Source organism: Perca fluviatilis, chromosome 17, assembly GCF_010015445.1.
Source record: "Perca fluviatilis chromosome 17, GENO_Pfluv_1.0, whole genome shotgun sequence".
Classification (NCBI taxonomy): domain Eukaryota; kingdom Metazoa; phylum Chordata; class Actinopteri; order Perciformes; family Percidae; genus Perca; species Perca fluviatilis.
The window spans coordinates 33787647-33802646 of record NC_053128.1 but is presented as its reverse complement, the minus strand read 5'-3'; the positions used below and the strand labels follow the sequence as shown (position 1 = coordinate 33802646).

The 15000-nt window shown below is 46.1% G+C and overlaps 1 protein-coding gene across 4 annotated transcripts in view; it reads left to right on the top strand.

Annotated features, from left to right (window-relative positions):
- The window catches only part of ppp3ccb (protein phosphatase 3, catalytic subunit, gamma isozyme, b), a 50551-nt gene that overhangs the window by 4441 nt on the left and 31110 nt on the right, over positions 1 to 15000 (top strand). For all 4 annotated transcript variants that reach the window (XM_039779118.1, XM_039779120.1, XM_039779117.1 and 1 more), the window contains exon 2: positions 12768 to 12965. In XM_039779118.1, coding sequence (XP_039635052.1) covers positions 12768 to 12965 — 198 coding nt within the window. The remainder of the gene's footprint in view (positions 1 to 12767; positions 12966 to 15000) is intronic.

Here is a 15000-nt window from a genome sequence, read left to right as displayed (position 1 = left end):
TGGGAATGCCGTATCAAAATGCCAAAAAGTCTGTTGTTAACCTGGCTAAATATGGACTAGGGCAATTTTCAAAAAGGCAAAATGAGAATAGTGATACAAAAATGATCATTATCTGCAATATCCTGAATCATATCGCAATATCAGTAAAAAATTATCTCAATCAGATATTTTCCTCTGCGTGCATATGGTGACGCAGAAGTGTGTGAAACTGGCTGTAGTAAAAAGGCGAGAAAAACGCTTCTCCCATGTTCTTATCCATTAACTCTACCCGCCTCAAAGGAAATTAATATAAAAAAAAAATGGATGCACTGAATCCAGGACTGTAGGGCTGTCCTCGACTAAAGAAGTTCTTAGTCCACTAACACTTGATTGGTTGATTTAATTGACAGAGCTGTGCGCTTTGAGAGGTGGTTAAGACTAGAAAAGCACAATATAAATGTAGTTAATTAACCATCTGTAAAACTGAGTTTCTCCACAATTAATCCTTCAAAAGCACCACTTTAAATCTCATGTTTACCATAAATGTGCTCATAAGTTTCTTGGAAATGAGTAATTAAGCACGAATAAGCATAAAAAAATGACTTATCAACTAAAGAAATCTTAGTCGACTAAGACCAAAACGACCGATTAGTCGACTAATCGACTAAGAGGTGGCAGCCCTACAGGATTGGGCTTCTGATTGGGCTAAATATTTGGGCTTTTTGACGGGGTTGGGTTTCTGCTGAACCTTAGAATTTTTTCCCACAGACACGAACCCTACACTTGCACTCTGCACGCTACCTGGTTCGCCGTAGTGACGGCGCCGTTGATGACGGGAAGGTGTTTACGTAGGTGGAGCGTTCAATGCAGTAGGCTGTGAGAAAGTGGACATGGCTGTGAGAAAGTGGACATGGATCTGGTGAGGGAAGGTGTTTACGTAGGTGGAGCGTTCAATGCAGCAGGCTGTGAGAAAGTGGACATGGATCTGGTGAGGGAAGGTGTTTACGTAGGTGGAGCGTTCAATGCAGCAGGCTGTGAGAAAGTGGACATGGATCTGATGAGGGAAGGTGTTTACGTAGGTGGAGCGTTCAATGCAGCGGCTGTGAGAAAGTGGACATGGATCTGAGTAGGGGAAGGTGTTTACGTGGGTGGAGGTTCCCAATTCGGCAGGCTGTGAGGAAGTGGACATGGATCTGATGAGGGAAGGTGTTTACGTGGGTTGGAGTGCCAATGCAGCGGCTGTGAGGAGGTGGACATGGATCTGGTGAGGAAGGTGTTTACGTGGGTGGAGCGTTCAATGCAGCAGGCTGTGAGGAAGTGGACATGGATCTGATGAGGGAAGGTGTTTACGTAAGGTGGAGGCGTTCAATGCAGCAGGCTGTGAGAAAGTGGACATGGATCTGGTGAGGGGAAGGTGTTTATCGTGGGTGGAGGTTCAATGCAGTAGGCTGTGAGAAAGTGGACATGGATCTGGTGAGGGAAGGTGTTTACGTAGGTGGAGCGTTCAATGCAGTAGGCTGTGAGGAAGTGGACATGGATCTGGTGAGGGAAGGTGTTTACGTAGGTGGAGCGTTCAATGCAGTAGGCTGTGAGAAAGTGGACATGGATCTGGTGAGGGAAGGTGTTTACGAAGTGGGAGCGTTCAATGCAGTAGGCTGTGAGGAAGTGGACATGGATCTGGTGAGGGAAGGTGTTTACGTAGGTGGAGCGTTCAATTCAGCAGGCTGTGAGAAAGTGGACATGGATCTGGTGAGGGAAGGTGTTTACGTAGGTGGAGCGTTCAATGCAGCAGGCTGTGAGAAAGTGGACATGGCTGTGAGAAAGTGGACATGGATCTGGTGAGGGAAGGTGTTTACGTAGGTGGAGCGTTCAATGCAGTAGGCTGTGAGGAAGTGGACATGGATCTGGTGAGGGAAGGTGTTTACGTAGGTGGAGCGTTCAATTCAGCAGGCTGTGAGAAAGTGGACATGGATCTGGTGAGGGAAGGTGTTTACGTAGGTGGAGCGTTCAATGCAGCAGGCTGTGAGAAAGTGGACATGGCTGTGAGAAAGTGGACATGGATCAGGTGAGGGAAGGTGTTTACGTAGGTGGAGCGTTCCAATGCAGCAGGCTGTGAGAAAGTGGACATGGATCTGATGGGGGAAGGTGTTTAGCGTGGGTTGGAGCGTTCAATGCAGCAGGCTGTGAGGAAGTGGACATGGATCTGATGAGGGAAGGTGTTTACGTAGGTGGAGGTTCAATGCAGCGGGCTGTGAGAAAGTGGACATGGATCTGGTGAGGGAAGGTGTTTACGTAGGTGGAGCGTTCAATGCAGTAGGCTGTGAGAAAGTGGACATGGATCTGGTGAGGGAAGGTGTTTACGTAGGTGGAGCGTTCAATGCAGTAGGCTGTGAGGAAGTGGACATGGATCAGGTGAGGGAAGGTGTTTACGTAGGTGGAGAGTTCAATGCAGTATGCTGTGAGGAAGTGGACATGGATCTGGTGAGGGAAGGTGTTTTACGTGGGTGGAGCGTTCAATACGAGTAGGCTGTGAGGAAGTGGACATGGATCTGGTGAGGGAAGGTGTTTACGTAGGTGGGAGCTGCCCAATTCAGCAGGCTGTGAGAAAGTGGACATGGATCTGGTGAGGGAAGGTGTTTACGTAGGTGGAGCGTTCAATGCAGCAGGCTGTGAGAAAGTGGACATGGCTGTGAGAAAGTGGACATGGATCTGGTGAGGGAAGGTGTTTACGTGGGTGGAGCAGTTCAATGCAGTAGGCTGTGAGGAAGTGGACATGGATCTGGTGAGGGAAGGTGTTTGATGTAGGTGGAGCGTTCAAATTCAGTAGGCTGTGAGGAAGTGGACATGGATCTGGTGAGGGGAAGGTGTTTACTGTAGGTGGAGCGTTCAATGCAGCAGGCTGTGAGAAAGTGGACATGGCTGTGAGAAAGTGGACATGGATCAGGTGAGGGAAGGTGTTTACGTAGGTGGAGCGTTCAATGCAGCAGGCTGTGAGAAAGTGGACATGGATCTGATGAGGGAAGGTGTTTACGTAGGTGGAGCGTTCAATGCAGCAGGCTGTGAGGAAGTGGACATGGATCTGATGAGGGAAGGTGTTTACGTAGGTGGAGCGTTCAATGCAGCAGGCTGTGAGAAAGTGGACATGGATCTGGTGAGGGAAGGTGTTTACGTAGGTGGAGCGTTCAATGCAGTAGGCTGTGAGAAGTGGACATGGATCTGGTGAGGGAAGGTGTTTACGTAGGTGGAGCGTTCAATGCAGTAGGCTGTGAGGAAGTGGACATGGATCTGGTGAGGGAAGGTGTTTACGTAGGTGGAGCGTTCAATGCAGTAGGCTGTGAGAAAGTGGACATGGATCTGGTGAGGGAAGGTGTTTACGTAGGTGGAGCGTTCAATACAGTAGGCTGTGAGGAAGTGGACATGGATCTGGTGAGGGAAGGTGTTTATGTAGGTGGAGCGTTCAATGCAGCAGGCTGTGAGAAAGTGGACATGGCTGTGAGAAAGTGGACATGGATCTGGTGAGGGAAGGTGTTTATGTAGGTGGAGCGTTCAATGCAGCAGGCTGTGAGAAAGTGGACATGGATCTGGTGAGGGAAGGTGTTTATGTAGGTGGAGCGTTCAATGCAGCAGGCTGTGAGAAAGTGTGTCTCTGGTGCTTCCACACACATACAAACTTAGGAAAAAGTCCATCCATGGTGTTCTGAGTGCGATACGGTTTCTGAATGTGTCCTGCCTTCAGTCTCCGGGTGAGCTGATCAAAATCGGCACGGCTTTCTACGGCACTAGCCGAAACGAAGGGGCTGACCGCGACCGTTAGCATGCTAGCTCATTCTCAATAGCAAAGCACTGCTACAACACACATAAGTTCACCATCATCTCCAAAAGAACTACTTCCATGTGCGCCCTGGTTTAGAAGAAGTCTCCCAGCTGATCCTGCCTTGGAACTGACTGAAGTCGGAGAAACAGCCTTTCTTTTACTGTCTATGGAGCTAGCTGACATGATCTACGATCTGAGCTACTGAGCATGTGCGAGTGCAATCAAAGGTAGTACAGAAGAAAAGAGGTCTCACTCTGTAGCTAAAACAGAGAGCTGAACACAGGGTGAAAAGAGGAGCTGCAGCAATGTGCAGTACAACTAAAATATGGTGTTTTTTGATAATTAAACCATGTAAACCTATTCTGGTGCAACCTCTAAATACAATTATGAACCTGAAAATGAGCATAATATGGGCGCTTTAAAACATCCATTCGTGGATTTTATGAATCTATCACAAAACAAAGATCCATTTTAACTGTAGATTTGATTATTTTAACTCAGCCCTCGTCTGACCTAGAGGTGTCTAACCCACCCACAGATGATCTTTTGTATGGCCTGTTGGCGGCCGTGCTGTGTTTGGCCGACGCGGCTCTGACGTTGACCTTGGCGTTCGTGCTCGTGGACCGACCGGAGAGCAGCAGAACCATTCGGATGTGGCGGCTGTTTGTGCGGAGCAGCAGAATCAGAAACAAAGCCGTCGTCTGTTTGGATTCGCTCTCGGTTTGTTTATGTTTGACTGGCTGCTGACCACAGACTCTACGGTGGCCAACGGGGACAAAGTTCAGCATCAAACAAGGCAAATTAAATGGTATTGTGAAGTTATTGAGTCAGTTTACTTGATCCTTGTGTTGTCATTCTAGGTCAAAAAGATTAATACTTTTTTGGACACTTTTGCTTGTTGGTCAACACACAGACACACACACACAAACACACAGACACACACACAGACACATAGAAACACAGACACACACAGACACACACACACACACAGACACACACAGACACACACACACACACACACACAGACACACACACAGACACAGACACACACAGACACACACACACACACAGACACACACAGAGACACACACACCCACAAACACATAGACAAACACAGACAGACAGACACTGACAAACACACACACTCACACACACACAGAGACACACACACACACACACACACACACACACACACACACACACACACACACACAGACAAACACAGACTGACACACACACACAGACACATAGAGACACACACAGAGACACACACACACACAAATACATAGAGAGACAGAGACAAACACACACACACACACACACAGAGACAGACAGACACACACAGAGACAGACAGACACACACAGAGACAGACAGACACACACAGAGACAGACAGACACACACAGAGACAGACAGACACACACACAGACAGACAGACAGACAGACACACACACAGTGTTCTGGGTTTCTTTAAACCAGTGTAGTGATATATAAACTTTGATAATGGGTGTGATTTGACCCTGAGACAGCAGCAGGGTTAAGCTGTGAGACGTGGAGCTGTTACTGAGTTGTGTGGCGCACTTTATTAACGGGAAGGTTTCTCTCTCTCTCTCTTCTCGCCAGTTGGCGGGGAGCAGAGCATCTCTGGCTGTTAATTATTTGAATACCACTTCCTCCAGAGGCCGGCTACGCCTCATTTCACAACTCTTCTCTCTCTCTCTCTCTCTCTCTCTCTCTCTCTCTCTCTCTCTCTCTCTCTCTCTCTCTCTCTGCGCTGTCCTCCACGCGGGCTTCTTCTTCACTAATCGTCTCGTCCCATCACACGTCTGTCTCGCGCCGCGCTGGTCCCCTCTGCCGGGGATGAACCAGTTCAGGAGCTGATGACGTGATTGGCTGAATGCCCGCGACCTGGTTTGGTTTCAGAGTTTCACACTAAACTAGACCACTGGGCCGTTTCTGTGTGTGTCTCTCTCTCTGTCTCTCTCTCTCTGTCAATCTCTCTTTCTGTCTCTCTCTTTCTGTCTCTCTGTCTCTCTCACTCTCTCTCTCTTTCTGTCTCTCTCTCTCTGTCTCTTCTCTGTCTCTCTCTCTCTCTCTCGCTCTGTCTCTCCCTCTGTCTCTCTCGCTCTTTCTGTCTCTCTTTCTGTCTCTCTGTCTCTCTCACTCTCTCTCTCTGTCTCTCTCTCTCTCTGTCTCTCTCTCTTTCTGTCTCTCTCTCTGTCTCTCTCTCTGTCTCTCTCTCTGTCTCTCTCTCTCTCTGTCTCTCTGTCTCTCTCTGTCTCGCTTCCTGTCTCGCGTCTGTCTCTCGCCCTCTCTCCCCCTGTCTCTCTCTCTCTGTCTCTCTCTCTCTCTCTGTATTCTCTCTCTCTGTCTCTCTGTGTGTGTGCTCTCTTGTTGTGTGTGCTCTCGCTCTGTCTCTTCTGCCCTCTCTCTCCCTCTCCTCTCTGTCTCTCTCTTTTTTTTTTTTTTTTGTGTTTTGTGTGTGTGTGTGTGTGTGTGTGTGTGTGTGTGTGTGTGTGTGTGTGTGTGTGTTGACACGAGGAAGTGCCTGTGAAGGGCTCGGTGTGGTTGGGAGATTGCAGTGATCCTGTCTGAGTTTTGTATAAGGACGCTGACTTCTTTGTCTGTATGAAATAGATGCAAAGTTCCTCATCTACCAGCTTGCTTAATTTCTCTATCTAACGCCACAATCTGCATTCATGCAAATTCAGGATGACACAGAACAGTACGGCTGTCAAAACTGGCCCAAAACGACATTTGAATATTCCCTCTAACAAAAACACATGGTTGAATATATTTGTCTAATTGTGCGCGATATGTCTATAAGAGGGCAAACCAATACAACACCAGACATAATTACGTGTGTTCACGAAGGTTTAAAATCTCAGCCAAATGTGCCGGTGCCGGTCGTTACCCCCCAAAAAACATTGACTGAAACCTTACAACATATGTTGTAGCCATAGACTGTTAAGATTGCAGCACAATGTTTCAATTTCAGCTCAATGTGATAGGAGAGTCTTTACTGTGTGTTGCTGTCATTTAGGGCCACACTGGTTTCTCTCCCCTCCGTTGATCCATTTCACAGACAGTTCAGAAAGCTCTTTTGTCAATAAAGTAAAATATAAATAAAATATCAAAGTCTGGGGTCTGGGTGTCCTCCCCCCAGGGTTATTTTGAGCGTCAAAGACTTCATTTCCTGCTTTCTGATACACTTTAATGCACCAATTTATAGTGAGAATACCTTTTTATTTATCCTATGAGAAGAAAAAACACAAATGACATTTAAAATATATCAAAAATATAGTGGAATATAAAGCAGTAAGAGGTTCTTTCACATCAGGGACCTGAGCCTGGATCACACAAGTTGACCCCAAAGCAAAGAGGACAAAATAAAATAGACTCCTTATATTAGTCTTAGATGTGGTGAAGGGAGGATACTGGTGTTGGTGTAGGCGGAGCATTGGGGCCCGGTTGCTACACACGCGCACGCTAAACACACACTACGCACTAGACACTACGCACTAGACACTACGCACTAGACACTACGCACTAGACACTACGCACTAGACACTACGCACTAGACACTACGCACTATGCGCACACTATGCACTATGCGCACACTATGCACTATGTGCACACTATGCACTATGCGCACACTATGCACTATGCGCACACTACGCACTAGACACTACGCACTAGACACTACGCACTAGACACTACGCACTAGACACTACGCACTATGACACTACGAACCAGACACTACGCGCACTATGCACATACCAACGCACTAGACACTACGCTATTGACACTATTAATACCACGCCACTATGCACACACTACGCACTATGCACACACTACGCACTATGCACACACTATGCACTATGCACACACTATGCACTATGCACACACTATGCACTATGCACACACCCACGCACTATGCAATAAACTCTACACTGCAAACTAAACGCACTAACACTCACGCACACACTACACGACAATATGCGCCACACACCCAGCACCTGAACCACTTCACACTCCCACAATACACACTAAGACACTCACCTCAGACACTCACGAACACTCACGCACTAACCACACGACGACTAGACCTATCACCACACTTCAAACCACTAGCACGCCAGACACTCACGCTGCTAGACACTACGTACTAGACACTATGCACACCTCACACTAATGCACCACACTATACGCACTCACACACTCTGCACTAAACACTATTCACGCACTTAATCGACTTACGCACACTAACACACTCGCACCTGACTACGCACTACACACCTCACGCACTACACTACACACACTAAGACACTCACGCCACACCCCACCGCTGCACTACGCACACTAACACTCACGCACTTCAAACACTATGCCACTTCACACTAATGCACACACTACGCGCACTAGACACTCACGCTATGACACTATGCAGCACACACTAGCACGCACTAATGCACACAAATACGCACACACTAAGACACTCACTAGACACTACACACACAAACACACACACAACACATATCACACACTAGCACTACACACTAATGCACATACTCACGACACTATGCACACACTCACACACATACATACAATTATCACGCACTAGCATACACTACGCAACTACACACATCACGCACTAATGCGACACTACTACTCGACACTATGCACACACTCGCACACACTATACACACACATATCAAGCACACTACATGCACTACACTACCTGCACACTACACGACACGCACACACTATGCACTATTCACGCACTATCATGCACACACTATGCACACACTCACGCACTTCAGACACGACACACTACGCACTAGCACACACTATGCACACCCCCACACTCACGCACTAATTTACCTCGTACTACACACTAAACACTACGACACACTACGACACTACAACACTATGCACACACTACGCACTAGACACTATGCACTAGACACTACGCACTAACACATAATGCACACAACGTACTATGCACCACTAATCACACACTATGCACACTACGCACTATAATGCACACACTAATGCACAACTATGCACACACTATGCTAATTCACACTATGCACACACTAATGCACTATGCACACTATGCACACACTAAATGCACACTTCACGCTATATACACTATGCACACACTACACCACATAATGCAACACTAATGCACATCCGCACTATGCACACTAATCCACATAATCTACACTGCACACACTATGCACACACTACCATTCATGCACACATACTTCACGCATACTATGCACACATAATAATTCACGCACTATGCACACACTACGCACTATGCACACACTATGCACACACTACACACTATGCACACACTATGCACCTGTAATACATTCATGCACACACTATATGCACACACAATATCACGCACTATGCACACACTACGCACTATGCACTACGCACACACTATGCACACACTACGCACTATGCACACACTATGCACAATAACACTAACTACACTCATGCAATAACACTACGCACTATGCACAATATTCACACACTATGCACACAATAATTCATGCACAAAATTCACGACTAATGCACATACTCACGCACTATGCACACACCACTCACGACTCATGCACACACTACATGCACAAACTACCCATCAATACATTATGCACACACTACACGCAACTATGCACAATACCTCATGTAACACACTACACACCTTCATGCACACAATACGCACACTATGCACGCCATTCACGCACACAATTCACGCCACTCCACACTCCACACTGTGCTGAGAGATGAGAGAAGTCTCTCTGCATGTCCTCCAGTAGTAGTTCAGTTTGCTGTCACATTACTCGACCCCATATTTGTGATTCAAATATCTGAAGTGAAAGTTCTGTCACGAAACTATGTTGTTGCGTATCACTGGGCATCTTTAAGTGGGCTTATGGAAATCCTGGAGCTTTGTTAGTGGGTATACTGTGTATTCCTGCGTATCACGTAGACTACACCGCTGGGGAGATGGAAGTTTTGATCGCTGCGAAACCTAAAGAGCGTTTTTACTTTTTGGTCCTTTTCAGTCCCAACATACAGAATGACCAACAATCAGCCACGACACCAGCTCCCCCAGCTTCTTAAGACACTTTGTAATTATGCAAGTCTCAATTAACACTTTACATTTTAGCACCTCCTTTTAATTTCAGTATCAAAAAACCCATTCTATGCACTTTCTCTCCTGTGTGTGTGTGTGTGTGTGTGTGTGTTTTCAGGTATTAAGCTGTTTGGTATTTCCTCCCAGGGGCGGCTTTGTGCTGCCAAACTGTTCTCCTTTGTCTTCAGGTCAGGCCCCAACACGCCATGATGCATCAGCGTCTCCACTGCAGCTCGGGAAATATCACGGAAACTACTGGCTTCCAAGTGTAGAGCCTGAGTGTCTGGGGGTGTGTGTGTGTGGGTGGGTGGGTGTGTGTCTGTCTCGGTCTGTCTGTCTGTGTGTGTGTACTTAGTTGCTCTGGTTCTTAGTTGCTCTGGTTCTTAGTTAATCTGGTTCTTAGTTAATCTGGTTCTTAGTTACTCCGGTTCTTAGTTACTCTGGTACCTAGTTACTCTGGTTCGTAGTTACTGTGTCTGCGTGTGTGTGTGTGTGTGTGTGTGTACTCAGTTACCAGAGTTCTTAGTTACTCTGGTTCTTAGTTACTCTGGTTCCTAGTTACTCCGGTTCTTAGTTACTCTGGTACCTAGTTACTCTGGTTCGTAGTTACTGTGTGTGTGTCTGTGTCTGCGTGTGTCTGTGTTGTGTGTGTGTGTGTGTGTGTACTCAGTTACCAGAGTTCTTAGTTACTCTGGTTCTTAGTTACTCTGGTTCTTAGTTACTCTGGTTCTTAGTTACGCTGGGTCTTAGTTACTCTGGTTCTTAGTTACGCTGGGTCTTAGTTACTCTGGATCTTAGTTACTCTGTTTCTTAGTTACGCTGGGTCTTAGTTACTCTGTTTCTTAGTTACTCTGTTTCTTAGTTACTCTGGTTCTTAGTTACTCTGGTTCTTAGTTACTCCGGTTCTTAGTTACTCCAGTTCTTAGTTACTCCGGTTCTTAGTTACTCCGGTTCTTAGTTACTCTGGTATTTAGTTACTCTGGTTCTTAGTTACTCCGGTTCTTAGTTACTCCGGTTCTTAGTTACTCTGGTTCTTAGTTACTCGTGTGTGTGTGTGTGTGTGTGTGTGTGTGTGTGTGTGTGTGTGTGTGTGTGAGTGTGAGTGAATTCAACAACACAAGTTCACCTGTTTCTACAAAAAAAATGACTCAAACTGATTAGTAGATGATCTAAATAGATGGAGATTAATTAAACAGTTGATAACTAATCCATTCATCTTTGTAGCTCTACATGTACGTTTTTTAAGTCAGGATGTAAGGAGGGAAGGAAAGAAGAATGGAAGTACGTAGGGAGGAAGCTAGGTAAGGAAAGGAATGATAACAAAGGAGGCAAGGATGGAAAGAAAAGGGAAGGAAGGCAGGATTGAAGGAAAGTAGAGGAACAATAAATTAGACAGGACAGAAGGAAGGAAAGAAGACAGAAGGAAGGACGTACGTAGGGAAGGAAAGGAGAGAAGGAAGGATGTATGTAGGGAAGCAAAGGAGAGAAGGAAGGAAGGAGGATTCAGTTTCCTGTCACAGAGGAGAGAAGAAACTAGAAAATATTCACATTTACAGGCTTCATACGTTTTGAAAAAACCTGGAAAAGTTATGGAATTTGAAAAATGCAAATTCCAGGACTGGGAAGGTTTTGGAAACAGAAAGTTTTGGAAAAGTCATGGAATTTTTTTTTTAAAGGTGCCACTTTATGAGGTTTTTTAACATTAATATGAGTTCCCCCAGCCTGTCTATGGCCCCCCAGTGACTAGAAATGGTGATAGGTGTAAACCGAGTCCTGGGTATCCTGCTCTGCATTTGAGGAAATGAAAGCTCAGATGGACCAATCAGGAATCTTCTCCTTATGAGGTCATAAGGAGCAAGGTTACCTCCCCTTTCTCTGCTTTGCCCGCCCAGAGAGAGCGAGAGACATCATGGCTTTCAAACGAACAGTGGCAGTTGGTCAAGACCAGATTTTTATTCTTATTGTAACGTTGACTGAACACAGTCATGGAAATTTGCCGAAAAGTATTGGTTACAATGCGTATGAACCCTGCATTTAACAAGCTGACATCACACACGTTTACTTGTTTTATCATCACAAATGACTCCAACTGATTGATGGATTATTAGAATATTTGACGACTAAAGGATTAATCATCTGCAGCTCGAGTCTGGAGACAGATCTCAGTGAACCAGGATCAGCTGTTTGTAACCGGGTGTCTCTGTGTGTGTGACTCCTTTTATTCCTGATTTATCTCCTGTTTTTATTGCTTCATTTTAAGCCTTGTCTTGTCCTCCTGTCGACCTGCAACTTTCTGTTTATCTGGGTCGAAATTTCAACTTTTTGTTGTTGTTTTTTTTCTACACTTTTCTCGACATTTTTGTCGATTTCATTCAATTTGTTTGTCACTTTTTGTCTTTTTTATTTATGTTTTTGTCAATTGTTTTTTGTCGCTTTTTCCTATGTTTTCCCCCTCCACTTTTTTTCCAATTTTTCGTCACTTTTTTCAAACATGTTTTTTTTGGTCACTTTTCTGTTTTTTTTGGGTCATTTTTTTCAGCATTTAAAAAAATAAATATTTTGATTTGTTTTTCCAACGTTCTTTTGTCATAGTTCTGATATAGAAAGTTTTTATAAACGTGCCTAATTTGACAACAGCAGGATTAAAGATATCTCCTTTTATTTTGGAGGAACATCTCCTGTTTGTGTTTGCTTCATTTTAAAAGCTTAGGTAACAGTAGTTCACTGTAGAAAGCGGACCAAGCCTTCCTGTCTTCAGAGTGTGTGCTGACGTCAGTGTGCAGCTGACTCTCTCTGACTCTCTCTCCCATCTGTTTTGTAGCGGTGCCATATCCTCCCGGTACGCGCCTGTCGGTCAAAGACCTGTACGTGGACGGGAGGCCCAGCGTGGACGTGCTGAAGGCCCATCTGGTGAAGGAGGGCCGGCTGGAGGAGGAGACGGCTCTACGCATCATCAACGACGGAGCCGGCATCCTGCGCCAGGAGAAATGCATGCTGGAAGTGGAAGCCCCCATCACAGGTGACATATTAATTACAGCAAATGACAGTTTCTCTAAAGGCGCTGACGCACCGAGCCGATAATCGGCCGTGGGACGGTCTGGCGAGGTCAGTGACTCGAGTCTGTTCGGTGTGTTCAGTGCCGTCGTCCATCCGCGTTCATTTTGGGCCGTCCTGACTGGCTGGGTCGGAGGGCGAGCAGTCGGACTCAAATGACCCATCTGATTGGTGGAGTGAGTCCGACTGCCTGCCCGGCTAACCCGGAAATAACGAGCGAGATGAGTGACGAACGGCCTCTGGAAAATGTGACGAAAAAATCTTTTAAACTGACCTTTTGTTGATCTGAAATGAAGACAGATTCAGGAACTACGCACACACACACACACACACACACACACACACACACACACACACACACACACACACACACACACACACACACACACACACACACACACATACAGAGACACACACACACACACACACACACACACATACAGAGACACACAGAGAGAGACACACACACACACACACACACACACACACACACACACACACACACACACACACACACACACACACACACACATACAGAGACACACATACAGAGACACACACACACACACACACACACAAACACACACACAACAACACACAGATACACACACACACACACACACACACACACAGAGACACACACACACACACTAGAGACACACACACAACCACAGAGCACACACACAGAGACACACACAGAGACACATACAGAGACACACACAGACACACAGAGACACATACAGAGACACACACACAGAGAGAGACACATACAGAGACACACACACACACAGAGACACACACACAGAGAGAGATACACACAGAGACACACATACAGAGACACACACACACAGAGACACACATACAGAGAGACACATACAGAGACACACACACACACATACAGAGAGACACATACAGAGACACACACACACAGAGAGACACACACACACACACACACACAGAGACACATACAGAGACACACACACAGAGAGACACACACACACACACACACACACACACACACACACACACACACACACACACACAGAGACACATACAGAGACACACACACAGAGAGACACACACACACACACACACACACAGACACATACAGAGACACACACACAGAGAGAGAGACACACACACACACACACACACAGAGACACATACAGAGACACACACACACAGAGACACACACACAGAGAGACACATACAGAGACACACACACACAGAGACACATACAGAGACACACACACACACACACACACACACACACACACACAACACACACACACACACATACAGAGACACACACAGAGAGAGAAACACACACAGACACACACAACACACACAGAGACACATACAGAGACACACACACACAGACACACACACACAGAGCACATACAGAGACACACACACACCAACACACACACACACACACACACACACACACAACACATAGGACCAAACACACACACACAGAGACACACACAGAGACACACACACACACACACACACACACACAGAGACACATACGGAGACACACACACAGCCTATTTCTCTCTTAAAATGTTTTCAGAAACATGTTTCGGTGAACTATTTTAGTACAATATGAGATATCGTATTTCGAACGAGCCGCTATTACGATCGATTGGAGAAGCCAGGCCCACGTGACGCGAGCCATTACGTCTCTCGCACGCACAGAACGTACGCTGAAGTCGGCGTCTCTCCGGTGAGCTCTGAGGGACTTTTTGGACCTCGGGGAGACCGATCGGTCCGACTGGCTTTCCTCCTGACGGTCGGCAGGTCTGGTTGGTGTGCCAGGGCCTTAAAGCTGCCTACTTCTTCCTTGGTTTTGTGGACATTTGGTGTGTTTGAAACTACTAAATGTGACCTGAATGACAGCTCCCATTTACTTTTTAATTGATTAGATGTTAAGTAATGTGTACACAGAAAGAACAGCTGATTCTAATCACCTGTGTGAAACAAATCTCCCAGCAGTA